This window comes from Dipodomys ordii, unplaced genomic scaffold (assembly GCF_000151885.1).
Source record: "Dipodomys ordii isolate 6190 unplaced genomic scaffold, Dord_2.0 Scaffold1, whole genome shotgun sequence".
NCBI classification, from domain to species: Eukaryota; Metazoa; Chordata; class Mammalia; order Rodentia; family Heteromyidae; genus Dipodomys; species Dipodomys ordii.
This window is the reverse complement of record NW_012267217.1, coordinates 33,890,385-33,916,581: the sequence shown is the minus strand read 5'-3', so window position 1 is coordinate 33,916,581 and position 26,197 is coordinate 33,890,385. Positions and strand designations below refer to the sequence as shown.

The window sequence follows — 26,197 nt, the reverse complement described above, 5'->3', positions numbered from 1 at the left end:
TTGTAGCCATCATCTCATATTCACTCAGTCAATTTTCCAATCAGTAGCAATAGTGGTGTCTCTTTGCCTCCAGCAAATGAACACCAAATGCCTCCTGCAATGTAGAAATGTGGTGGCAATGAAGGCAAATAATTAACACATGTTTCCTGCTCTCAAAAAGGAGAGAAAACAGAAGATCTTAAGTCAAATGAGCAAAATTATGAAAAGTCCCTTATTTTAAATGTGTTTTAGTAGTTGGGAAAGAAACATACTAAATTTAACAACTTCTGTCAGATAATCATAGATCTTTATCCATTTTTTGTCTTTCCAGCTTCACTGAGGCATAATTGACATGTAATAGAAACTGTTAGTAATAGAACTGTTTTTTGGATTCCTATACTAAGCAGTATGGGAGCTGTGGGAAGGTTGTGCTGAACTTCAGCTTGAAGGGCAGGGCAGAAAAGATTTCATGGAGCAGGAGCTCTTTGAACTGCACTTTGGGGATGAGAGAGAACATTCCTGAAGGATAAGCAGGCCTGGAAAGGTGTGAAACCTACTTCTAGTTTGAGGGCCTTTAGAAAAGGACAGTAAACATCTAACTAACTGAACAACAGGACAAAAATAGGCAGGAAGCTTCTAGTGGGTAGAAATAGAAGGTAATGCTACAAGTAATGACATAAATCCAATGCTGTTTTAACCCTTGTTCTCTTATCCTCGCTCTATTCCCCTTATCTTAAAAGATTTCTGTCACGGGAAGTAGAAATGCTAGAACAGAAGCTCCTATAATTTCAGAGTTTGGTAGGAATTGGAATGGGTATTTTTTTATTTTTTATTTTTTTATTGTGAACATACTGTAAAAAGGGGTTACAATTACATGAGCAAGATATTGAGTACATTTCTTATCAAGCATTGCAGCCTCCTCCTTTGTTTACCCTTCACATCCCTTCCCAGCCTTCCCCCTCTCCCCACTCAATACTCCCCCCCCCCCCCCCCCCCCCGCCACCAAAGTTGTAAAGTTCGTTTTGGACATGACAACTTGTTCTTCTCATTGTTGCAACGGGTCCACCTGTATCCTTAAACGACTTGTCTTTCCCCTTCTCCTCCACAAATTATACCGACATCAAATATAGTGAAAGCAGAGGTTATACTGTGGGAAAGGGACATACAAAGCAACAAAGAAATAATCTTATAAATGCGTTAGAAACAAATGCATGAAAGAAAAAAAACATTTAAATACATATCTAAATTATATTAAGTGAAGTAAGCCAAGCCCAAAGAAACATAGGTCCCATGGTTTCCCTTACTTGCAATATCTAGTATATGTATGAGTCAAGCAGAAAAGGTCAGATAAGGTGATGTTAGGAAAATGGAATGGGTATTTTTGGTTATCTACCTGTATAAATGAGCGTCTAGAACTCTAGTAGCTGCCATAAGTAATTCAGGTGAGGACGATCTATTTAGATCCTCCACACCTGCTACTGTTAGCTCCCTGTTGTGGAGCCACAAACCAGAAAGAGCTGTTACATCAGGTGCTCTGATAGGCATACAAAATTGCTTCTAAAGAGATAATCCACTAACTCAGAACCCTAAGGGGAGATTGCTGCTCTCCGTCTGTCCCTCCTCTGCTGAGGCAGGGAATTCCCTGGCCTGCCTTGGCCAAAAAGTAAAAAAACTATCCTGGCCCTGCCCCAATGAACGTTCTACCACCCACTCTTCCCTTTGATTGTCTTGCAGAAGGTTGGTGTTCTGCCCATGCAGTAGTTATTCCTGATCGACAAGCCTGCTATTTAGCTGCCCAGCCTCAATAATTATGAGTGTATTGAACTGCTTTTCATGTATTGAGCATAGTCACTGTCCCAGGATGAGGCTGCTTCTACCTTTCCTAGGTTAAGCCAGTAGAGCGAGCTTTTGAGGACTGAGAGCTGTGTCAGCTCTGTTGCAGCAGCTGGCATCTGTCCTGATTGGTTGATACTCTGTGATGCTTGTTGTTAGATGGTTTGTACAACTTGGTTTGGGATGTTGATATATAGCCCTTAGTGCAGAATGTGAACATTGCTTGCATTTTGCAGGTAGGAGAAGATTCTCGGCATGCAGGACCACCAGTTCTTCCCCGGCCATCCAGTACATTCAATACAGTCAGTAGGCCACAGTATCAGGACATGGTTCCAGTGGGTATGTCACCCCTGCCTAGAAACCTCTCTCTGTGTGTGCCTTTCACTGCATATGATTAATGTGCTGACATTTCCCTGTTGTTAGCTTGATATTTACAACCTATTGCATTTGTCTCAAGAATGGTATAACAAAACCTTATGGGATAAGGCTATTCAATACTATTCTACCTTTTCTAAGTGGAAGTATTAATTTATGGGCATCAAGGAAAAATACCTCATTCAATCATTAATTGTTTGGACAACCATATACTTAGGATTTATTTAATGCTTCAGACAGAATTTATATGGCACGAGACAGAATTTATATATGGCATGTACACTCAAAGGCTTCAAGTAAAAAGAACACATTGTTAAGGGGTTAGGTAACAAAATAGAAGGCAGTAAGATCCTCTAAAATAATAAACTAAAGCCCAGTGCCAGAGGCTCCTGCTTATAATCCTAGCCACTCAGGACACTGAGATCGGAAGATCTAGATTTTAAGCCAGCACGGCCACACAAATTCAAAAGCCTTTTATCTCCAATTAACCATGACTCAAAGGGGAGAGTACCAGCCATAAGTGAAAAAGCTGAGGGAGAACACAATGTACTGAGTTCAAGTCAGAGTACTAACACAAAAACAAACAATAATGCATGCTTGATAACATAAAATAAAAGTAAATGGGTGTATGCCTATACACCTGTTAACATGACAAAGTCAAAGAAGATCTGTGGCTTTCGAACCTGGGACTCATGAGACGGGAAGAATGGACCTACTGACATGAGGCTCCGTGTCCATCTGAGCTAGGAGCTGTGCAAGTGTCTGGTTTTGTAATGAAAATTTTACTTTAAGATCCAAAGACCCACAATTTCAGACAAAAAGTCCATGAGAATTCCCATCTGAACAAAAAGGTAAAAATAGGTGTGGGCATGGCTGTGTGCTCCTGTCATTCCAGCTACAGCAGGAAGTATAAATTAGGAAGAATGTGGGCCAGGCCAGGCCAGGAAAATGTGGGACTCTATCCCAAAAGGGGAGGTGGTAGAGGTGTGGCTTATGTGATAGACATTGAGTTCAAACCTCAGTCCTGCCAAAAGGGGGAAAAAATCCCAACACGTTTGGTCATGATATATAATATAATGATCATAACTTGAAGTGTGGTAACTCCTGGCTAAAAAGAAATCTAGTGCTGACGTCTAACAATCTACACTTTATTGTGTCACTACTAATAAGAGATCAAATGTAATTGAAAACTTAAAGTGCTATAAAATCATTGTTTCAAAATCTATGATGGCTCATGCCTGGAATCCCAACTTCTTGGTCCAGAGACTATTATCTGAAAATTAAAGCAAAAAGACTCTGAATTCAAAACTACTAAAAATATTTGTAAAAAGAAAAAAGAAAAGGAGGAAGAAGATTACCTAATATTCTGGTTCTACCTCCTTGCCTCTCTGTTGGGCTAATAGCTAACCAGTAAAAATGATTTTCCATTTTTGTTCTCATTTTTGGAAGATAATTTTTTTTGGGTCCAGTCGTTGGGCCTGAACTCTGGGCCTGGGCGCTGTCCCTCAGCTCTTCAGCTCAAGGCTAGCACTCTACCACTTGAGCCACAGTATCACTTCCGGCTTTTTCCTTATGTGGTGCTGAGGAATCAAACCCAGGGCTTCAGGCATGCAAGGCAAGCGCTCTGCCACTGAGCCACCTTCCCAGCCTGGAAGATAAATTTTTTTGAGAAAGGATCTCACTACATAGCCCAATCTAATGGCTTGAATTTTTCAGTCTTCCTGCCCTAGCCTCCCACGTGCTGGAATTACAGGCATATGCAACCATTCCTGGCCTTGAGGTTGATTTTATGAAAATGGTCAGGTTGTAGAATGTTGTTGATGAATGGTCATTTGACAATAAATATGGCTCATTAAGTCAGTTGAATAAGAACACTTAAGCAAGCCACCAGATAGCAGGAGACATTTCCAAGTTAGATACAAGGTTGGAATGTAAGTAGCTATGGTGATCATGAATTGAAGTACAGTGAATATTGGCAGAAAATAGATTTTAAGAATTTTAAACATATGTATATAACTCATAATAGACTTTTTAACAAAGAGTTGTTTCTTCTGATGTTTCAGCTTACAATGACAAGATTGTTGCATTTCTGCGACAACCCAACATCTTTGAAATTCTGCAAGAGCGTCAACCGGATCTCACCAGGAACCACTCACTCAGGTAACTGGGATTTGGGGATTTGGCTCAAGTTATACTAGCCACCAAACGAATTCCTGATAACAGCAATAGTTGTCTTATAAATTTATGTTTTCTTTCGATATTGTTTACAAAGGCATCATGTCATTTTATGTCATTAACAATAACTCAAGTTGAATAAAATTCCAAACAGTCTAGAACCCTCCTTAAAAGAGACCTATAGAAAAGAAACAAGAAGTTTTGAAGCTTAAGAATGCACCACAGATACAGATTACCAGGAAAAAGAGTAAAACACTAACCTTTTTCTATTAAACACGGACACACAGACACACACAGACACACAGACACACAGACACACACACACACACACACACACACACACACACAATGGAACCCATGCTAGTTGTCTGCTCCTCTCTCCAGCTGAGTTCTCCTGTATGGACACTATCTTCTTTTTTTTTTTTTTGGCGGTCGTGGGACTTGAACTCTGGGCCTGGGCTCTGTCCCTCAGCTCTTCAGCTCAAGGCGAGCGCTCTACCACTTGAGCTACAGCGCCACTTCCAGTTTTCTGGTGGTTTATTGGCGATAGGAGTCTCACAGTCTCTTCTGCCCGGGCTGGCTTTGAACTGCGATCCTCAGATCTCAGCCTCCTGAGTAGCTAGATTACAGGCGTGAGCCACCAGCGCCCGGCTTTGGACACTATCTTCTAACAACTGTTCTGTGCATCATACTTTTAGATCCATTTTACTTTCCTGAGGACTTCTGTTCTTCTTCCCTGGCAAACTTTTCTCAGTTTGGCAAGAAGTATCTTTCTTTGAAAGCCCAGGACAATTTCTCCTTCCTTGAAACCTTTTAATTGCTCTCTGGAGCTCAATCTCATGATTTAAACTTGTATTTCTCAATTTCAATGTGCTAGGCATCAGTGGGGAATAAAAATGAGGGAACTTCTGCTGAAAAATCTCACCTAACCCAAAGTCCATTTGGTCTACACACTTCCTTTATTAGTGGAAACACATATTTTCCCAGTGGTACCATCCTGGCTGACAGGAGTGGTTCTCAAATATTGGTCCACTCACTTGACTTACTTTGTGCTAAACTGTTCTCATCAGGATTTTCTGGGAATCTACAATGCAAAATGCAAAGTCTCAATCCTCCTAATTCCTCCTCCTTTTTGGAATCTATATCCCTGTCTTCCCACATCTATCTGGAAATTCAATTCAGGACATTATAGGTAAAGCCCAAGAATGGTTTTCTTTAAGCCTGTTCATGTAATTCTCATGTACAGCCAGGTGTAATAACCTCTGACCTAGACACAGCTCGATGAGTAATCATGTAATTGTCTAGCTGTTCTTTATACTCTTTTGACTATTTAGATTTGTACTTTAATTTGATTCTTCAGGTTCCTTTCCCTTATTTTCCAATTAGATTATAAGATCCAGACAGATAGGAGTTTCCTGTAACTCCTTGTTTCTCCTCTTACTGCTCAAACAGCTAGAGAATAGCTCTTTGCAAATAGTGAAAATATATGTGCATATATAAGCATATTTATACATATACATACAAGTATAGACACATACATATATATACAAGTATAGAAAAATACATATTTCTATATATGTATATATTTGTATATATATATATTTGTGGAGTTGACTATAAATGACCAAATAGTCTTATGATTTTTTCAGTTTCTCATATCTTTAAAGTTGTCATTACCTTTTATTGTTTTATTTTTGAATTAGCATGCATTAGTATTATGAGGGCGCTTGTTTTGTAAATCTGTCCATATGTGCACACAGTGTACTTTTGAACAAATTCACCTCCCTTTACCATATTTCCATTCTTTTAAGTTTCTAAAAATTATAGCTCCACAAAATTTTAAGTGTGACACTCAAATGTTGCTTATCCAGAAATCCCAGTTTCACATGGTGAATCCTAAACTGAAGTCTCAGTGCTAACAAACATGCTGCTCTCAATCACCAAAAAGTATGAAGATGATACAAGTGTCAATTTTGCATGTTAGATTCATGTCTCCCCTCCGTAATCCAGGATTTCCCATAGAATCCCATGTAAGACAATTAGTTATAAAAATTATACAAATGAGCTCCTCAGTGGTTTAATGAAAGACCTTAGAGATTTAGGACCACAAAACAAAAGCAAAATTTCTCCTCTTTCCTAACCACAGAGTTGAAAACGAAACAAAACAAAACTATTTTCTTCTAGTTCTACTAGCTCCAGCTACAACATATGTACACACACACACACACAAACATACCACATACAACACACACATCAATGTCTTCCTCTGACTGCACCCTAGCTCCGCCCCCCCAACTGCACCTAGCTCCCCCCCCAAAAAAAAGAACAAGAAAGAAGATACTGAATTATGGTTTCACTTTTTCTCTGCAGTGCACATTCTTGTTTAAAATAATTGTATTTTTAAATTTCCGTCAATGGAGAGGGTGAATGAGTTCATCTACTTGCATAGGGTACCTCGCTTTATCTTTAGCCTTTTATGACAGGCTGTTAGCCGATTCTAACTGGGGCAGGGTGTGGGAGAGGGGAAATGAAGGCTCCATTGGTAGCTTACATGCATAGTTTTGTTTTCTTTTTGCTTTTTCAAATCCTAAATATCTCTTTATTTCCTTAAGATTGCTTTTTAAATGAATTTTATTTAGAGTTTATTTTCAGTGGCATTTGCGGTCCCCTATACCATCTTCTCACGTAGATCTCACATGGCAATCTTTTATGATGAAACTATTTGACAGGCTTTGAAATGGATTCACATTTTTAAAAGCCCTGGACAAACTGTGACCATAGAAAGTGTGTGTAGGTAGATAGTCATCCAAATAGAAGGAAGCCATCAATGAAATCGGGCCACTCCTCTTACCCAGAGAATGTGCCACATTGTGCTTTCATTTTTTGAAAAGTTTTTGGTAGTCAAGTAACTTGCTTATCATAACAATGTGAAAGGGGAAGTTTTTGTATATCCCAGAGAACATTTTGTTTCATAGAGTTAAAAACTGCATGGTTAGGGGTTATTCCCACAAATTACAGGGCTGGAGTACCAGCTGGTTTTCTTCTAATCTCCTATTTCAGTGATACTTTTTGATAGCAAAATGTGGCTGTCACTAAAACAAAATCCCTGAGATAACTGACTTACCTAGAGAAAAAGATTTATTTTAGCTTCTGGTTTTAGAAGTTCCAGTTCAGAGCCCATAGCCTTTGGCCTCTGGGGACTGGGCAGGCTGACAGTGGTAGGGAGACCACAGTGAACTGCTCACCCCATGACCAGGAAGCAACAAAAGTAAAGGCAAGGGGCCCACAATCCCCAGTGACCAAGGACCTCCAGCAAGGCTCTACTCCTAAACAGCACCATCCTGAAGAATGACTTAAAAAATATATACAATTGATCTCTGTGTGTGTGTGTGTGTGCACACGTGTGTGCGCACACGCGCTGGTACCTAGGTTTGAACTAAAGTCTATAGTTCTCAGTTGGCTTTTTGTTCACTTGAGCTACATCTCTAGTTTGGCATGCTGCTGGTTAACTGGAGATAGATTTCTCTCAATTTTTTTCTAGGATGCTCCAGATCTCAGCCTTCTAAATAGCTAGAATTTGGCACAAGCTGTTGTCTCCTGGCTCAAAATTTAACATTTCCATGCAATAATTTATGTGTCTGTGTATATTTTTCTGTGTCATTTTAGATTTCAGAAAATGATAGCAGAACAACTCACTTGCTAATTTAGCTAAATTTCCCTAGTGTACAGTGTTATCCAGATAAAGTTTTGAACAGTGTTTTTACCTTTTCAAATTACATTGTGATTTTAAGATTGTATTTCATGTTAATTTGGGTGCAACTAACATATTTACAGTAATCTATTTTTAATTTTGTAACTATAATACATGTGATACTTTCACTTCTTACAACAGAATTTTTGTTACCTTTCTATAAGAAAGTCCGAGGATTTTGTTTCTGTTGTGGGTTGACATTTTCTTTTAATCTACAAAATTATAACTGCCAAACTATAGGAAACTACTAGTTTTTGTAGTACTGTTTTCCTTAAGTCAGTCCCTCATGTTATTTTTCCCTCTTAGCCCAGTATTTTATATTACTGTTTAGAAACACTGGCTTATTTCTACCTGTCCCTTTTTGTGCTGTTTAGCTCAAAGTCATCAATTTTTATGGCCATGTTTATTTTAAAACAAGATACAGGGAATTATAGCTTATTATCAATTCCTAAATATATTTTCAATTAAAATACTTAACAGATGTGTTCAAAATATTACAATTAATAAAAATAGGAAACTAGTTATACCTTTAAGTATATCTTAGATAGGTTTCAGGTTTCAGGCTTAGGGTTCAAGCTGTTAGAATGCCTTAGGTAAGATTTTTTTCCCTCTGGTCCTAGGGAGGTCCTAACCACTGCCCCTGAGTCTCTTTGTGCTTCAGACTAGCACTTTAACACTTGAGCCACAGCACCACTTCTGGCTTTTTCTGAGTAGTTTATTGGAGATAAGAGTCTTACGGACTTTCCTGCCTGGACTGGCTTCAAACTGTGATCCTCAGATCTCAGTCTCCTGAGTAGCTGGGATTACAGGCATGAGCTGCCAGGGCCCAGCTAGCAAAGATGTTTTAAGCGAGGTGCTTTTCTGTGTAATAAAACTCCTTTCCTAGAATCCAAAATGTGTTTTCTATAGTAATAACTCTTACCTTCTCATCCATAGAGGTAATATTCTAACACCCCAACGGTTTTCTCCCACTGTGCATGGAACTGAACCCTTTAAACATACATATGTGTCTGTAATAAGGTTTTATTTATGTTAGTCACAGCAAGGAATTAATAAGAACAACACAATAAAATTGCAATTGTAACAATATACTCTAAAACTCAATTAAAATTTAGAATATTGTTTTCTTCCTAGAATTTTCCATTTAATATCAGGATCATTATTTACCACAGGTTGATGAGATCGCACACACACACACACACACACACACACACACACACACACAAACACACACACACAATGGTAACTGTGGGCCAGGGGTTGATGTACAAATATTTTACTTTGTTCAGTGATAATTCTCATCATCTACTGGATTATAAAAAATGTTAGCCCTTTGTATGGTTTTTGCCTTTTCCCTTAACAACTTTGTTTTGGTTTTATGGAGTGGACAGTATCTTTTCTGCAATATTGTATGGTATTTTACAGATAGCTTGTAGGGACACCTCACAATCATTTGTGGAATGAGCCAGAAGTGTAATTAGAATGGCTTGCCAACATTTGAACCAGAAATCTAGCTTGATAGTTTCCAACATATTGGTCACTTGAGAAAGAAGAGAGGATGAGGACGAAGAAGAATGAGGTCTACCTAATTATTTAAAAGCTTAAAATTTATATATATATATATTTTTTTTATTGTGAGAATACCGTACAGAGGAGTTACAATTACATGGGCAAGATAATGAGTATATTTCTTATCAAGCATTGTTGCCTCTTAGTTGTTTCCCCTTCCCATCCTTTCCCATACTCCCCCTCTCCCCCACCCACTCCTCCCCCTACCCTCCACCAAAGTTGTTAAGTTCGTTTTTCGACATAACGACTTGTACATCTCATTGTTGCAATGGGTCTACCTGTATTCCTAGTTGAACGATTTTTTGTGGAATTACTATATAATAGGCTTTAGGCTGTTTCATTTGCATTCTAATTAGGCTTTTTTTTAAGATGAGGAAATGAAGAGAGTTAAGTAGTGCTTAGCTTGGGAGATGTTTTATATCCGTTTATGACCAAATTTTGTTCGTAGACATGTGGCTGACTCATGTTATTTCTGTGCGTCCATAAGAATTACATGACTGTGAGAAGCCATAGTTCCAAATTGAACCTATATAATAGGAGACAGACAGTAAAGTTAGCTTGCCTACTGCTTGGCTTTGGAAGGCACTGTCTAGTCAGACAGTCCCCTGTGACTATGATGATGAACATGAACGACTAACACCAATTTTCCTTTCTGGACACTATGCTATTGGAGAAGTCAAGGGTATGGCTGTAAAAGCACCCTTGGGCAGTTCTAAAATCATGTGTGTTGCTGAACTTCAGGAACCTGGGGGTACAGAGGCTGCAATCCAGAGAGGTTTGTGGTTTAGAGCATTGCTGCTTCTGATTGTTTCTGAGTACATGCCCTTCTTTAACTTCACCAAAATGTTGGTTGGTTTCAATGAGAATATTTTCAGTGGGAATTCCAGTCTTGAGACTGTGTTTATTGTCCTCAAATGATCTCCTACAAAAGTTGCTCTTCTGTGCATGGGAGGAAGTGGTTATGAAGGCCTGAGTACGGTGGGTCTGAGAGCTAGCACAGGCTTCAACTTCTTTCTGAAGTTGTAAGTATACACAGTTCAGCATTTGTGTTGACAGTTGTGGGGCTTCTTAATGAGAAATGGCCTCTTTACCTACATCTGCACTTCCCTCAGTGAATCCTGGTTTAGCAAGCAGTCTTATTTCCCTGCCACAAAAGAAAATAATAATGGGAAGATTGTTTATTGCCAAGTCAGAAAGCATTGTAAGGAGTCATATCTGCTGTTCTTCCATTCACTGAACTTACGCCTGGTTTGTATTTTACAAATTGTATGTGCACAGCATAGTGCTGGCTAGGCTTGTGTGGGAATATGAAAGATGGAATAGGAAGGAGGAAGGGCTTTAGCCCCCAGTAAACCCACATTTCAAAACAATTTGTAATTCTCATTATAAACCGGTAAGTAGAGTTTCTTCATTCTGGATTCTTTTTAGCTCTATAATTAACAAAATAAATGAATAAACATATTAAAGGAATATTCAGACCAAAGCATAGTCAAATGTGTCTTTAATAACATCTCTTGAGTTAGTTATATTAATTCCACACACTGACTAGACTCAGGGAAACTCATAGAAACCAAATGTTTTATTTTCTATGCTAAAAGGAAAAGAAGTACTGAGTACCTATTATGTTCACATTAACAACTGCTTTTATTTTATTGAATGTAATCTGGGTTAAATGGAATCTACCACTACTTTCCTGTTTGCAAACCATGCAGAGCTTTTATTCTTTTATGGACTATGGCATCTTTTATGGATTATTTAGGATACATGGCTAACTTTTGTGTGTGTGTATGTGCTAGTACTGGGGTTTGAACTCAGGGCTCTGTGCTTGCTGGGCATATGGTTTACCAATTGAGCCACTCTTCCAATCCTTGTTTCTCTAGTTATTTTCAGATAAGGGCTAGCCTCCGACATCACCCTCTGCCTTCTTCAAGGCAGGAATTATGAACTTGTGCCACCATGGCTGGTCCACATAATTTATTATTTTTTTAATAGAATTTTTTTGTCGGTCATGGGACCTGAACTCTAGGCCTGAGCATTGTCCCTCAGCTCTTCAATTCAAGGCTAGCACTCTACCACTTGAGCCACAGTGCCACTTCCATTTTTTTCTGCTTATGTGGTACTGAGGAATTGAACCCAGGGCCTCATGCATGCAAAGCAAGCACTCTACCACTGAGCCACCTTCCCAGCCCACATAATTTACTTTTTAAATCTATCTCTTCTTTTCTCTTCAGCCTATGGCAACTTACATGAGTAGGCCTTGCTTGGTCTTTTCAATGCATATGAATACTGTAACAGAAAGGTCTTGGTCTTTCTAATTGATATGAGAGTGGTAAACAGGGACCATTGCTATCATGTGTGATATCATGGCTCTGTTGTCCTTGGGGCAGACAGTCCTGCTCACCAACACTTTAAAGTCTATCTCTGATCACTAGGCCTCAACTGCCTTACAACTGTAAGCATGCAACTCAAAGTCACATGGCAGTATTTAATCACAGATGTTATCCATATTATCCAGAATATGCTTTAATTTGACTTAAGAAAACAAAGACTTGTAGAATTCAGGGCTTTATCTGCAGATTTCTAGTATACAATTACATCTTTTTGAGAAACACTAGTTTGTAGAATATTGGGCAAATATCTCCTTTAACTGAACAGTAGTTCCTATTTCATTCTCAGAAAAGATGGGGCATTTCTGAGAATGTCTGCTGTCTCCTCTTCCTTCCTTGGCCATACACAGCTCTCTTGACTATCCATAGACATACATCTTTTTTACTTCCACATAAAAAGGCTTTATAAAGGACTATCTAGGATACATGTGTTTTCATGGACTAACAGAGTTCAGATGAGTGAAGAGAAAAATTTACACAGTTTCACTTCCTGTTGGAACTGCTTGTAGATTTCTCTCTTTGATTGCACAGTAAACTCCTGGACAAAATGTCTTTGTCTTTTCTCTGTTGAATTCCCACGGTGTGGGAGAATCGTACCCAGCACATAGTAGGTACTTATAAATGTTTGCTCAAAGAATGAATAAATATTAGTATAACGGAGTATCTAGGGGTATGATGTACATCAGATGACTTATTTCAGTCCTAGAAGCATGTGACCCATGGCTTGTCATTATGACAAATGAGCTGATCTGGTGGAAAACTAGTGTTCATCCCCTAGTTTGTTCTTGCCTGTAAAACTGGACCAGTTGCCTTCACTGATTAGTAGTTAATATCTAGAAAGCAATGAAAAATTTCCCAGTCGGTATACTTTCGCTGTTGCCTCTCCCTTTCCTTTCCTTGCCCTAGCATCCTTGTGACTCAGATGAGCTATGATATTTTTCTTATTCATTGGAAATCTGTAGGCCACAGTCCAGAACATGATTATCTTTACCATCACCCAACCCATTATGCGTAGTTCCAGTTAAGGAAGCTGGAGAAAGCAGTCAGCATGTTTGATTTGGGGTTTTGTTCTGTTTGCCTGGCTTCATCTTGATGGCAGACGAGGGAGATAAACTGCATATTTGTTAGAGATAGCTTTTGATTCTTCAGGATCAAAGCATATTGTTACTGACCCTTCTACAAATATTTCTTTGGTTAAGTAATTGTTTGGGTTTTTTTTTCTAATTCGGCTTTTTTAAGCCAGTATTTTTATCTCTTACTCCCCAAAAAATATCCACTAGATAGTAAGCCTTGATTTCTATCATTGTGTGTTTGAGACATAAGATCCTAATAATTGTGGAGAATGTCCTTCCTGATTCTAGCTTTCAAGCTGCAATAAGCTAGCAGGAAACTGACTTTCTGTATACTTTCTTTATATACTTGTTCATACAGGTCTTCATAGTCTTTTTAAAAAGTAATAGTAGTTAGCTGTTGGCTATAAAGGACAGAAAAGAAAATGTGGCAGTGATAAATATTAGGTGTTTCCAGTACTATTATGCAAAATGGATCTTACAAAGAAGAAATAAACAGTTAAACCTAGCACCCCAACTTATGGGGCTGTGGACAAGGACAAGTGAGTTTCTGTGTTTTAAGGAGATTTTCATCCAAACAATTGTCTTTGTTTTTCAAATCATCCCCTTCCAAATAAAAATTTGGAAATCTAAAATACATCAGAACTTCATGAAAATATGAAGCAGAACAACAAGATGCTCTATAAGAGCTAGATCTGAAATATTTATATCATAGATCGATATTTCATACTATAATAGTACAATAATCTGAAAATTTTGTGCTTCTTAGTGCTAGCTACTCGAGAGGCAGAGATCAGAAGAATTGTGATCCAAGGCCAGCTGTGCATGGTAGCACACCTGGTAGACATGTAAAGCTCTATCCGCCTTTGCACAGATTTGTACAGAATCTATTTCACCAGTGGTGGTAACTAAGACAATTTCACTTATTTTTTAGGAGTCATTTTTTTATAATGGAGTTACAGTGTATTGAACCTATCTATCCCAAGAGGAATAAACTCATGACATGTAACTTATGGTCAGACCCTCGGGAAAATAAATCCCCCCCCCCAGACAATCCTTTTGTGAATATCCTTTTAGAAGAGGAGGGGGAATCAACCCCTAAAACTGTTGCTTAGATTCAAGCTCATAGTCGGTTTTAACTCAAAGGCAAGGACTGGTTAGTGTTGTCTATAGTAGTGTTTATGTAGCAAATTTTCAAAGCAATGTGATAATCTTTCTTTTCCCAGTGTGAGAATGGAGAGATGTTGATGCCCACAAGATCTTTCTTGTTTCCATCTTCTGTTGTGCTTGGGATCAAACCTGGAGTCTTATAGGTGCTAAGCACATGCTCTACCACTGAGCTAAATCCTCAGCCTCACAATCTCCTTGAAAGCCAGACTGTCTCTCTCAAGAATATGTGTTCCTAAAATATCAAAGCATCACTGCCATGTGATAGGTTACCAGCACATGCTATAACCATTACAAAAAAAATGTACTTGAGTATGAAATTTCAATCCTAAAACCTACCACATATGTTTAGAACTGTTTCTTTATTTTGAACAGGGAGAAGATCCAATTTATCCGAACTGAAGGGACCCCTGGCTTGGTGCGCCTCTCAAGTGATGCAGACCTTGTGATGTTGCTGAGGTATGTGCTGGTACTGACAGCCAGGAGCCTCCTGACCTCAGGAAGCACTGTAGAAAATATTATCCTTATAGGCTTTCGCATACATTACACATTTAAGAAGCTGCTTTAGTGAGAAGTCATTGCAGACTACATTCTTAAATCAGTGAGGTCTGTTTGACTTTGTTTTTTGTCTGCTGGTGAAGAACATGGTGTCATGTCAGGGAAAGGTCATAGAGACAATGAATAAAATGTCCCACTCAGAGGGGGAGCAGAAGAGTAACCAAATAAGGTATACACAGCTTAAGCTCCTCCTTGTGGAACAGAGGTCATATTTATATTTTCTTTCATTTCTTTTCCCCTTCAACTCTGCTTTGTCTCTTTTTGCTGATTCAAGATATTATTTATTTACTTTGTGGTTTTGCGAGTTTAGTTTTGGGAGACCAGATCAGAACATTGAAATTTGGTCCCTGCTACTCTCTCCAACTTGATGGCCCTTCATGAAACTGACCAGTTGTATTGTCTTTCATAATGGTTAGACTGGCTTTGGCTTTTGAGTCTAGAATAGTTTGGAAGGGAAACCATCAAGTTTTCAAAAGACCAGCTTCCGTATTATCCTTGAGATGTAGGCAAGGCAAAATAAAATCATGTTTTGCTCTATCCAGTGGTCCAGACACTCACCATCAAGGCCTTCTGTAGAACTAAAGGAAATGCATGCTGAGCCCCTCAGGCAATGTTTATCTTTCCCGCAGTGCTAACAACTCCATTCAGGTTTTTCAGGGATTTCTCCCCCCCCTCCCCCTAAAGCCTTTCACTTGAGAGTTGCCACGTTTATCACTGTATTTCTGACTGCCTAAGGATTGTTGCTAAAAGTTACTTCCCTTTCTAATGGTGTAGTTGAACCAAAACTCAAAGGAGATAATCACTTTCCATAGATGCTTCACTACATTTACCCTGACCTATGGGAATCCTGCTTCTCAGCCTTGGTGATGTTTTTTCTCCTGTGCTATACTACAACAATATTGTTGATTAAGAAAAGAAAGAACCTCAAGAATAATATATATTTATAGAGCACTTATGTAATTGTAGCAACCTCTGTGTGTGTGTGTGTGTGTGTGTGTGTGCATGCGCACACACACATATATGGCCTGTGCACTTGAATAGGATTATGTTACAAATTGTGAAAGGAAGATACCTGTTCAGTCATGATAGAATAAAAGAATAAATGGAACCTCTAAGACAGTGGGACAGATGAAACATCTGCTTTCTGTCACGTGGAAGCAAGGCTGCTCCCTACCCCTAGGCTAAAGTATGCATTTTGTTTCTTGTTTCCCCAGTTTATTTGAAGAAGAGATAATGTCATATGTGCCTCCACATGCCTTACTCCACCCCAGCTACTGTCAGTCCCCCCGTGGCTCTCCTGTGTCGTCTCCTCAGAATTCACCAGGTGAGTCCAGCTGCTGTGCACAGTGAATCCTCTGAGCACTTGGCCCTAAAGTCAGTCCGTCACGAGGAATAGGAACACTTGGGGTACATGGCTAGTGTTAGCAAAGGGACTTGTGTGGTATTTGCTACTCTTAAAAATAGCTTGTTTCCATGGGGATTCATTTTGACAGAAAGGTGATGTTAGATGTATGACATAGTCAGATATAGAATTTATTTTCATTATGTTATGGAATACCAAATACATCTTGAAAAAATGTTAGGGTGTGAAAAATATGCAAGCTTTTTTGATTTAAAAAGTTCTAGTGATGGACTGGGAAGGTGGCTCAGTGGTAGAGCACTTGCCTTGCATGCCTGAGGCCCTGGGTTTGATTCCTCAGCACCACATAAGCAAAAAGAAAAAAGCCGGAAGTGGTGCTATGGCTCAAATGGTAGAGTGCTAGCCTTGAGCTGAAGAGCTGAGGGACAGCGCCCAGGCCCAGGGTTCAGGCCACACGACTGGACCCAAAAAAAAAAAAAAGTTCTAGTGAGAAGACAGATGTAACGAGCCATAAAGTCTCTGCACTCAAGAAATAATGTGAAATTTGAGTGGGTCAATGTAGTAGACTCGGATATTTTCCCCTATGGTTTTCACTAGCTGGATTACATAGGAAAAACAAAAACAAAGATCAATGAGCAGAGAAAACACATGGACAGATAAAATACTTGTAAGTTTAAACTTCTGAAAAGAAGGAAATGAATGAGTGAGCAAATGGATAAATAGTAAAAAATGAAGTTTAGCAAATGTATTTTCTGAAAGGAAGAAGTCATGATATTGCAGAAGCAACTGTGTTTATCCTTATTGGAAGCAAAAGGTCATGCACACTTCAACAGCTACCAGAATTCAAAACTATTTCAATACAAACCTAAGCTTCAGCTGTGTCTCGTAAAGCTGCTAGATGGGAAGTGGCTGTGGCCCAAAGTGGTAGAGTGCTAGCCTTAAGCGATAAAGCTTAGGGGACAATGCCCAATCCCGAGTTCAAGCATGAGGACTGACCAAAAAAACCAAAACCAAAACCTGCTAGATGTTCTTTAGCATAATGTATATGTCTTTACATATTGCTATGATAGTGAAGCCATAGCCAAACTGAATACTGCAAACAGGAGAAGGCCCATTAATTTCCTCACGTAACACAGATTTATTGAGCATCCAACTCTGATCCAAGCAGTAAATTAGGCCTTGGTTGTAGAAACTCATGAATCCAGATTTTGCCTTTGAAGGGTTCACGGTGGAGCAGTGAGTCAGCAGTGACTCTGTAACGCTGTGCAATAGAGAGATGTATGGGAACAGCTGCTCCCAAAGGTGGGAGTCATTACTCCATCAGGGCCAGTTGAGTATTTGCGGACCGTGAAGACAAAAGACAGGAGTGGAGTCTCTAAGGATAGTGAACAGGAATTTGCCAGTTGCATCCAAGAAAGAAGGGGGCATCCTTGCCAAAAGAGTAATGTAAGTTAAGTCACAGAAGCATGAATGTAGTTTAAGGGCCAGTTAATAATGACAAGAAAAGGGAAGTTTTCTCAGCGCTCAGGTTGGAAAGGCAGACCAGGGCCCATTAGTCATTGAAGCTTTACTTGGTAGTCCTCTCAAAGTTTACAAACAGAGGAACATCCATAGTACTCTGCTTTGTGGTGATCAAATTGGTAGCAATGAGGAGAGTGTCTTAGAATCTGAGAGGATGAAAAGCCAGAGGCACCATTTAGGAGGCTATGGCCTCAGCCCAATGACCTGATACAAGGCTGACTACGGAGGGCAGTGAAAGAGAGAAGGGAATGAATAAAGGGATATGCAGGCGCAGAGACAACCAGACTTTGGCAGATTTGAAGGGCCTCACTGTCCACATCGTGAGGTAAATGTTAGCACCACTTACCAAGACAGGAATAAGGTTGGAATGTGGGGTAGTGGTGAAGTGAATTTGCCTTTGGACATGTTTGAGAAGGGTTGGAAATACAATGACTGGAACCACATAGCTGTGGAAGGCCAGCAAGGTTGATAGCTAAGAAGTCAGCCTACGGTCAGTGGTAGCAATGGAAACCCAGAGCATGAATTAGAGGAAGATAATATAAGGATGTTGAACATGAGTACCTCCACTATCTAAGGGATGGGCTAAGATAAAAGAGTGAATAAATGAAGGAGAAACAGCAAATTTTGGAGTAGAATTAGAAAAGTGATTTCAGGAGATCCAATTTTTCAAGGTGTGGTTATGAGAGCCAACTGTGCAAAAAAGTCCAAGAAGGATGATTTATGAAGAAAGCCCACTAGATCTGAAATCCATGAAGTTATACATTATCTTTGCTGTAGCTGATCTATCATTATAAATTAGATTGTGACCAGTTACAGAATGATACAGGGTGTAAAATAAAGGCCTAGCCTCTCTGGAGAAAAATAAATAAATAAATATCTATATATACATATGTATGTATGTATACACACACACACACACACACACACACACACACACACACACCCAGATTGTGTCTCTTCTGAACTCTATGAAAACATGCGATCAAAACGTGGCTACTGTGTGAGCATTCAAAATGGTGACTCAATTTACTTCTTCATTTAGGGTCACAAGTACGCATGCATAATCCACTGTGATGATAAAATGCATTCTGGAAACTTTTTTTCCAAGGACATGTGTAATCCAAATATATCTCAATAGCTGGCAGAGTTTGCAGTGGTTTGAATTTTCTATAGTCTTGGCCTATTCCATTTCACTGGACGACCTAGCTGATAGCAGTGGAAGTGGCCATGACGTGTTCCACATGATCAGAAAGGGCCCAGGAGCCCACTTCCCCGGAGGAGGGGCCTGACGCCTTTGTAAAAGCTATATTTCCACCAGCTTTTTTAGCAGGGGTCTGCTCCTTTAGCTTGTGTCTAGAATCCTACACCTCTCATGGTGTGAGAATGACCTTGTGAAAATTGTGACAGGAATACATTTTTTAATAATCTTCATTCAAAATGCCTACGAATGTTTCTAGGTTCTCCTCATTGCAAGCCCATCTACATGTCTCTTCAAGCACTGCAGGGAGAGGGGGGCCTTCGGAAAGTGTGACTCACCGCTTTCTGCAGCTGCTAAAGAGTGTTCACCTCAAATTTGTCAAATTTTTGGAATGTGAGGTTTATTTTTCCTAGGACTATTATAATGCCAATTCTAACCTCAGCCTTGCCAGAAGGAAAAGATCTTTGCAAACACCAGATGGTTTATTGTGCCAAATGAGGGACCCCGAAGTTTATTTAGGTGGTGCATTTCTAGGAATTTCAATGCAATAGCACCTAATTTACCTAATAGTGTTGGAGATGTGCTCTCATATGTGAATTTTCCAGGTAACCAAAGCTGTGACTTTCACGACATAGGAAGTCACTTAACCCACTATTTGCTGCAACTCTTTGCAAATACATTACATTGCCCCTTGCTTCCCTATTCGTAGCACATGGAGGATATGCTGTAGTCCATGGTGATGGTTATACAGCTGAAAGTTACAGAACAGAGCTGGATTTTCTTTCTTTCTTTTTTTTTAACCACAACTGCATTATCAGGACACTAGGACTTTATGAAGCCACACACAAGGGAAGTAAAACCTACTCAGAGAACATGAGTAGGTCTTTACTTAAGGTTGTCTTGAGGGAGTAGACAGTGAGGGGGAATGATTTCTCCCAATACATAGATCCTTAAGATCTTTCCCTCTCTTTACCCTGCAAAATTTGTGTCTTCCTGGATACATCCTCTGTACTCTCTCATCTGATACATTCTCTCTTCTCTATCTCCCTTCCTCGTCCCTTACCTAGATGCTGTCTCTGCTTTTCATAGTAGTCTTCATCGTCTTCACCCCTAGTGTTCTCAGGATGCCTGTCATTGCTTTGTCCTTCAGCATTATTCTCTTTTTAATAAGTTGTTTCTTTGCTAAGATCTGAGAACTCAGAGCGTCAGCTTGCTGTTGTCAGTGAGTGGTATGTACATGCGCATCTCAAGCTCCAAACACAACCTGAGGGCCTTTACTGCTCTTAAAGAATAAAGCAAAAATGTGAGGACTGCAGTGCCAGTTTCCAAAAATGTTCCTCCCCCCACCTGAAGTTCCCATACCGAGCTGAGCCTGCTAGAAATTATTGTAATGCTCAATGATTTGTTCTTGCACTAAGGAGAAATTGTGAAATAAATTTCATGGAATTTTTTTAATGGAAAGTGGACCAGGAGAGAACTTGAATCCAAACTGTCCCAGGGAAGAGGCCTGGAGATGTGTTGGATTAGGCAGAGGCCATCTGGGTTCCAAGATGCACACCCAGAGCCAGAAAAGACTCAGACTTTTCCAGGCTTTAGTGTCAACATTTCTTCTAGTGTCAGTTACATATTTTGCCAGATAGAATTCTTTACTCTGTCTGACTGCAAGGTTGTAATAGTACATGGGAATAGTGTACAACTGTATGAAAGCCCTTAAGATCTGCCTAGAGATGACAAAAGAAAAACAGCCCCAATATTTATTACTGGAGAAAAATTTTCTGCAAATTATTGCCATAATGTTTACCATCCATGCAATTGTTCCCTCATTTGATCACTTACAGGATCTAACACTGAGTGTTTTGTATCAGGTTCTCTTTTGTAATGGATGATAAACACAATCAAAGTACTCTCTCTGTAAGAGTATTACATCCTGAAAGCTCATTTGCAGACTTGGTTCTCATTACAATTCTAGCTCATTATTCCAAGAACATTTTTGTTTTTAAAGCAGAAATCACATTCCTGCTCTGGAATCTCTTGACATTGTACCTGACTTGTACTCAGAATTGATCAAGAGGCATTGTACACACAAATTGATAAACTGAGTTGAAATCTCTTTGTATAATAATGTAAAGATAATAAGAAATTCATTAAAAACAGGAATTTGATAGGCAGACGCAGGAAGATTCTGAGTTCGAGGCCATGCCTGGGATACATAGCAAGGCCATTAAAAACAAAAAAAGAACTTGACAAAGACCAGCAGCATAATTGACCATAGTTTTTGATTCGTTTTATGGTTTGGGGGCAAGGTCTCAATGATACAGCTTTTCAGTCGTCTTGCCTCAGACTCCTGTGTGCTGTGATTTAATCCACGGTGCAGCCTGCTCTCTCATGCAATTCCACCACTATACTGTCAGGTGTCTGAGCAGTGTCCACCTGACCCACTGTCATTTCCAACTCAATAGAAATACTATAGCCTCCCACGCCTCTGTCTGCCAGCACCAATCCCCACACTCCATCAGATTGACCCACTGTCACTGGACAGGACTGTGACTTGGACAGGAAGCTGCACCTTCATTTTCCTTAGCTGCAAAGCAAAGGTGATGAAGATAGTAGCAGCTTCATAGATGTCTGGTGAGGATCCATCCCTGTGTGAGGTGCTTTATCCCTGCTGTTCAGTAGGCATCTAACAAAGTCACCAGTGGGTTTTCTTTGTTGTTTGCTAAAGACCGAGGTGATCATCAGTGCTTCTTATTCCTCTTCCTTACTTTTCTACAGGCACTAACTTGTATTTCACATTGTAAATATTCCCTGCAGTCACCAGGCATGCTCCTGACTCATCCTTATTCCCTCAGCCTCCTTTCTTCAGTAACTCCCAACTGGGCCCCCACTTTCCAGTCTCCTTTTCTCTTTCCCATCCTTATCAACACACTCTGGGAGTAATTTCTTCAGCAAAATGGCACTTGTATGTTATCTCCTTGCTCAAGAACCTATAAAGGCTTCTGTCTGTCCTCTGCACTGTGCTGAGAATCCTAGGCCAGACTTTAAGACACTTCTCCTTATCTGGTTCCAATCCTTTAGGCAGATCTGATTTTCCACAGACACCCTAGCACTCGCCATCTTGTCTAGTGGCAAAGGTCTTCTCGATGTCTTCTGAACATGCGTGTAAGATTTATGCCAACTCTTGCTGCCTTGTCCAAGTACAGAATTATAGAGTCCTCCTCCATTTACAAGGTTTGGCCCCAGTTAAGATCTGTTACACTTTGATCTCTACTTGCACTCATTACTCACCTACGGCATTACTGTTACTTTTAATCACAGATCTCAAATGTACGTATTTGGGAGTCTTGGCCACCAGTGCCATTGAGTGGTTGGGACAGGGTAGCCATGCATCATCAAACAAAGCAGCTATCCTGTTTCCCCAAGGAACTGTAAGCTAGTTGTAAAATTTCCAGGTCATTTTCATAAGTAAACATGTATTTATTTATACTTAAAACCTTCTTATTTTATTTTTTTTGGTCCAGTCGTGGAGCCTGAACTCTGGGCCTGGGCGCTGTCCCTCAGCTCTTCAGCTCAAGGTTAGCGCTCTACCACTTGAGCCACAGTGCCACTTCCGGCTTTTTTTTGCTTATGTGGTGCTGAGGAATCGAACCCAGGGCCTCAGGCATGCAAGGCAAGCACTCTACCACTGAGCCACCTTCCCAGCCCCAAAACCTTCTTATTTTTAAATCTTGGTAATTAATTCAAAATCTTAAATATAAAGCAAACAAAATAGACCTGTAGGGCTGAATAAGGTCCCAGGGCTATGGTTTTTGTCCTCTAAGTTATACAGAAGACCACTGAACTATCCTGGGGTAAGAATTAATTATTCTTGAATTATTTGATGTTTAGTTCCTTTCCAGCCATGATATTTATACCAGTAACCCACCTTGATTATTCTGGGCATCCCCCCTTTTTTTGTACCTAACAGTATTAGCAATGAATACCAAACATTTAGCTAATTGATCCATCAAAAACAATTTTTACAAACTTACATGGTACCTAAGAAGGAGATGTGTGTTTTTCTGTTTTTGTTTTGTTTTCACCAACTTGGGAAAAACTTAATTTCTGTCATGTCTTATCTGATCCCTATATTCTGACTTACTGCTTAGTCACTTTCTTCTTTTTTTAATTAATAAGTTTTTTAATTGTGAAAATACCGTACAGAGGGGTTACAATTACATGAGCAAAGTAATGAGTACACTTCTTATCAAGCATTGTTGCCTCCTCCTTTGTTTTCCCTTACTGCTTAGTCACTTTCTGACACAGAGCCAGATTTTTTTCTGTGAAAGAGAGACTGTACTACTCTTATATTTTAATAATAATATTTGGCCATATACCTTTAATTTGTAGATATTTACCATATGGCACACTAAGAATGCAATAAATATTATCATGGTTTACCCCACACAACTAGGAGACATATGAATTCTGCAATTGTGTTTTATAGTAAGATTATTTTGCCCTGTGATATCCAATGGGCATGTCCATTTGACATCACAGGGTAAAATATATAATATATACATGTGTTATACGTATATAATGTGTATAACATATGTATGTGATATATACATATTATATATGTGTATGTATTTTCTACATAATTATCAACCTAAAATCATTCTTAAATGATTAAGTGAATATTTAAAGGAAGATGTGAGGAATTTGAAGTGAATGGTAGAAACTCACTATTCTTGCTTTGTATACCACCTCCTTTCACACTGTAACTTCCTGTCTTGTTGCCATGATATCATTTTGTCAAGTGAGCAAAAGATACTTCATCCTAAGAAGTTACCACTCCACATGAGTAATTCTGTTTGACTCATGCTAGTTTGGACTGAAAAAACATGTTGGAGAAACACATGGACATCATTGTAACTATTCAAATAGGATCTTTACTGTAACCCAAAGAGCCACAAAAACATTTCTCTCAACATCTTGGCTCAGCTTTGGTGTAGAGAGGAGGCATGTGCTTGAGCTGAAAGTACTGATTGACTCTCCTTGTTAAACATGGTAATATTTTCCGTGGTTTCATGCACAGATGCAGGTCTGACCTCCTTTTGTGGTTTGCTGCAGGTACCCAGCGTGCCAATGCCCGTGCTCCAGCTCCTTACAAGCGAGATTTTGAAGCCAAACTAAGGAACTTTTACAGGAAGTTAGAAACAAAAGGATATGGACAAGGCCCAGGGAAATTAAAGTAAGTTGAAGTAATACCACCTACCTGGTCACAGAAACCTCTGTTTTAGTGGGTACACTAATTTTGGCATTTGTAAATAATAGCATAAAACATAGCTCTGAAATTAAGCTGAGTTAAGGTTTTCAATCAGGCCACAAAGATACTGCCATTTGCTGTGTAAAAAAAAATACAGGAAAAATATAAAGCAGGGTTTTTTTTCCTCTTGAAGAATATGTCTTGGTTGGCTTATCAGATATTCATGAGAAGTATCTCAGTGTCTTGCATTGCATGGTACTGGTTCTTGAGCTGAATTGAGTCCAGAAATGATGATTAGCTTTATTTCATCTCGAAACAAACTTCACTTGTCCTGCAAAACATGTCAGCAATGTTATTGCTAGGTAGCACCACCCTCCCCTCTTCTTCGCTTTTCTCCTCCTCACTATACTTCATCTCTCCTCTCCTCCTCCTCCTCCTTCTCTCTTTCTCCTCCTCCTCCTCCTTCTCTCTTTCTCCTCCTCCCCCTCCTTCTCTCTTTCTCCTCCTCCCCCTCCTTCTCTCTTTCTCCTCCTTTTCCTCCTCCTCCTTTTCCTCCTCCTCCTCTTCCTTCACCTCCTTCTCCTCCTCTTTTTGCTCTTTTTCCTTCTTCTGCTTCTTCTTCTTCTTCATCTTCGTCTGTTCACTTTGAGACAGACAGTCTTACTGTGTAGCCATGCCGACCTGGATCTGCCTATATCCCAGGCTAGCTACAAACATCCTCCTCCTGCCTCAACCTCCCAGGTGGTAGAATTGCATGAGTACCACCAATATACCCTGGTTGGGTTGCTGCTGCTTTTAAAAAAAAAAAAAAAAAACCTACTTCCCTTTCAGTGAGGAATCTCAAAACATTATCATCTTGTTTGTCTTGATTTGCTTTTATTTCTTATGTACCTCACTCCTCTTCCCCCACACTTACGCCCATGTCCATGGCCCCAATGGGGTTAGACAGAGACGGGAGACTTCCTGTAACCCTCTGATTGCCAAGGCAGGGGACAACCCAACCACAGTCTCTGCTCACCACCCCATGCACAGGAGGGTTCTCTCAGTTAAAGTCTACTTTCATTGCTCTCCAAGCAGATCAGCCTGTCCCCAGCTCTACACCTTTCTGAGCACCTGTCTTACACTTGACTAAAAAAGGATAGAGGGACCTGGCACCATGCATTCAGCTTCCTTATCATCCCTTGTCATTACCACTTACATTAAGGGGAAATTGTTGTCTGTGAAAGGATGACTTTAATTGTGATTATCACAAGCACAGTAATTAGCCACAAACACTTTTACCTACCCTTTAGGGAATCTCAACATTCATTTACTTTAAAAATCAAATTAAACCCAACTGAACTCCTGTGTTTTGGAGAACTTAGATATTTCTCCCTCCCCAACCCCTCTCTTTCTCCTGGTTCTCAAAATCTTTTCTCTTGACATTTAGTCATTGAATTCCTTGTCTAGGTGCATTCAGGTTTAAAGCAAGACCTCATAGGGCTGTTCTTCCTTTAGTCAGGAAGGTGTATGTATGTGTTGAGTGTGTGTATGTATTTTGTGTTGTGGTCATTTTCCTTCTATAATGAATATCTGGTCACTAAGAAAGGACTTTGGGGGTATTACTCAGATCATAGGCCACCTGTTTACACCTGATTATCTTATATAACTTTTTCTAATGCTGTTAAGAATTAAAGGCAAAAGTGCACTTTATCACAGACAGCAATACCATTAAGTAACTTCACTTCTCACCTAGTAAAGTTTGGTCAATAGAAATTAAATGGCAGGTGCCAAATTCTAGAACCATGAAGATTTGTAATTAATTTGTGTTCTTTCAAATTATCTCTTTATGGACAGGCTAATTATCCGAAGAGATCATTTGCTAGAAGATGCTTTTAATCAGATTATGGGCTACTCTAGAAAAGACCTGCAGAGAAATAAACTGTATGTCACCTTCGTCGGGGAGGAAGGGTAAGTAGAAGAGGGAAGTGGCCCCTGGCCACAGGCTGTGACTGTGTGAGGCGGATGTT

At 39.6% G+C, this 26,197-nt stretch overlaps 1 protein-coding gene across 4 annotated transcripts in view; it reads left to right on the top strand.

Moving 5' to 3' along the window:
* The window catches only part of Hecw2 (HECT, C2 and WW domain containing E3 ubiquitin protein ligase 2), a 218,544-nt gene that overhangs the window by 151,461 nt on the left and 40,886 nt on the right, over positions 1–26,197 (top strand). For all 4 annotated transcript variants that reach the window (XM_013013284.1, XM_013012535.1, XM_013011815.1 and 1 more), the window contains exons 16-21: positions 2,049–2,151; positions 4,251–4,347; positions 14,682–14,765; positions 16,079–16,188; positions 24,053–24,173; positions 26,025–26,138. In XM_013013284.1, the coding sequence (XP_012868738.1) occupies positions 2,049–2,151; positions 4,251–4,347; positions 14,682–14,765; positions 16,079–16,188; positions 24,053–24,173; positions 26,025–26,138 (629 nt within the window). The remainder of the gene's footprint in view (positions 1–2,048; positions 2,152–4,250; positions 4,348–14,681; positions 14,766–16,078; positions 16,189–24,052; positions 24,174–26,024; positions 26,139–26,197) is intronic.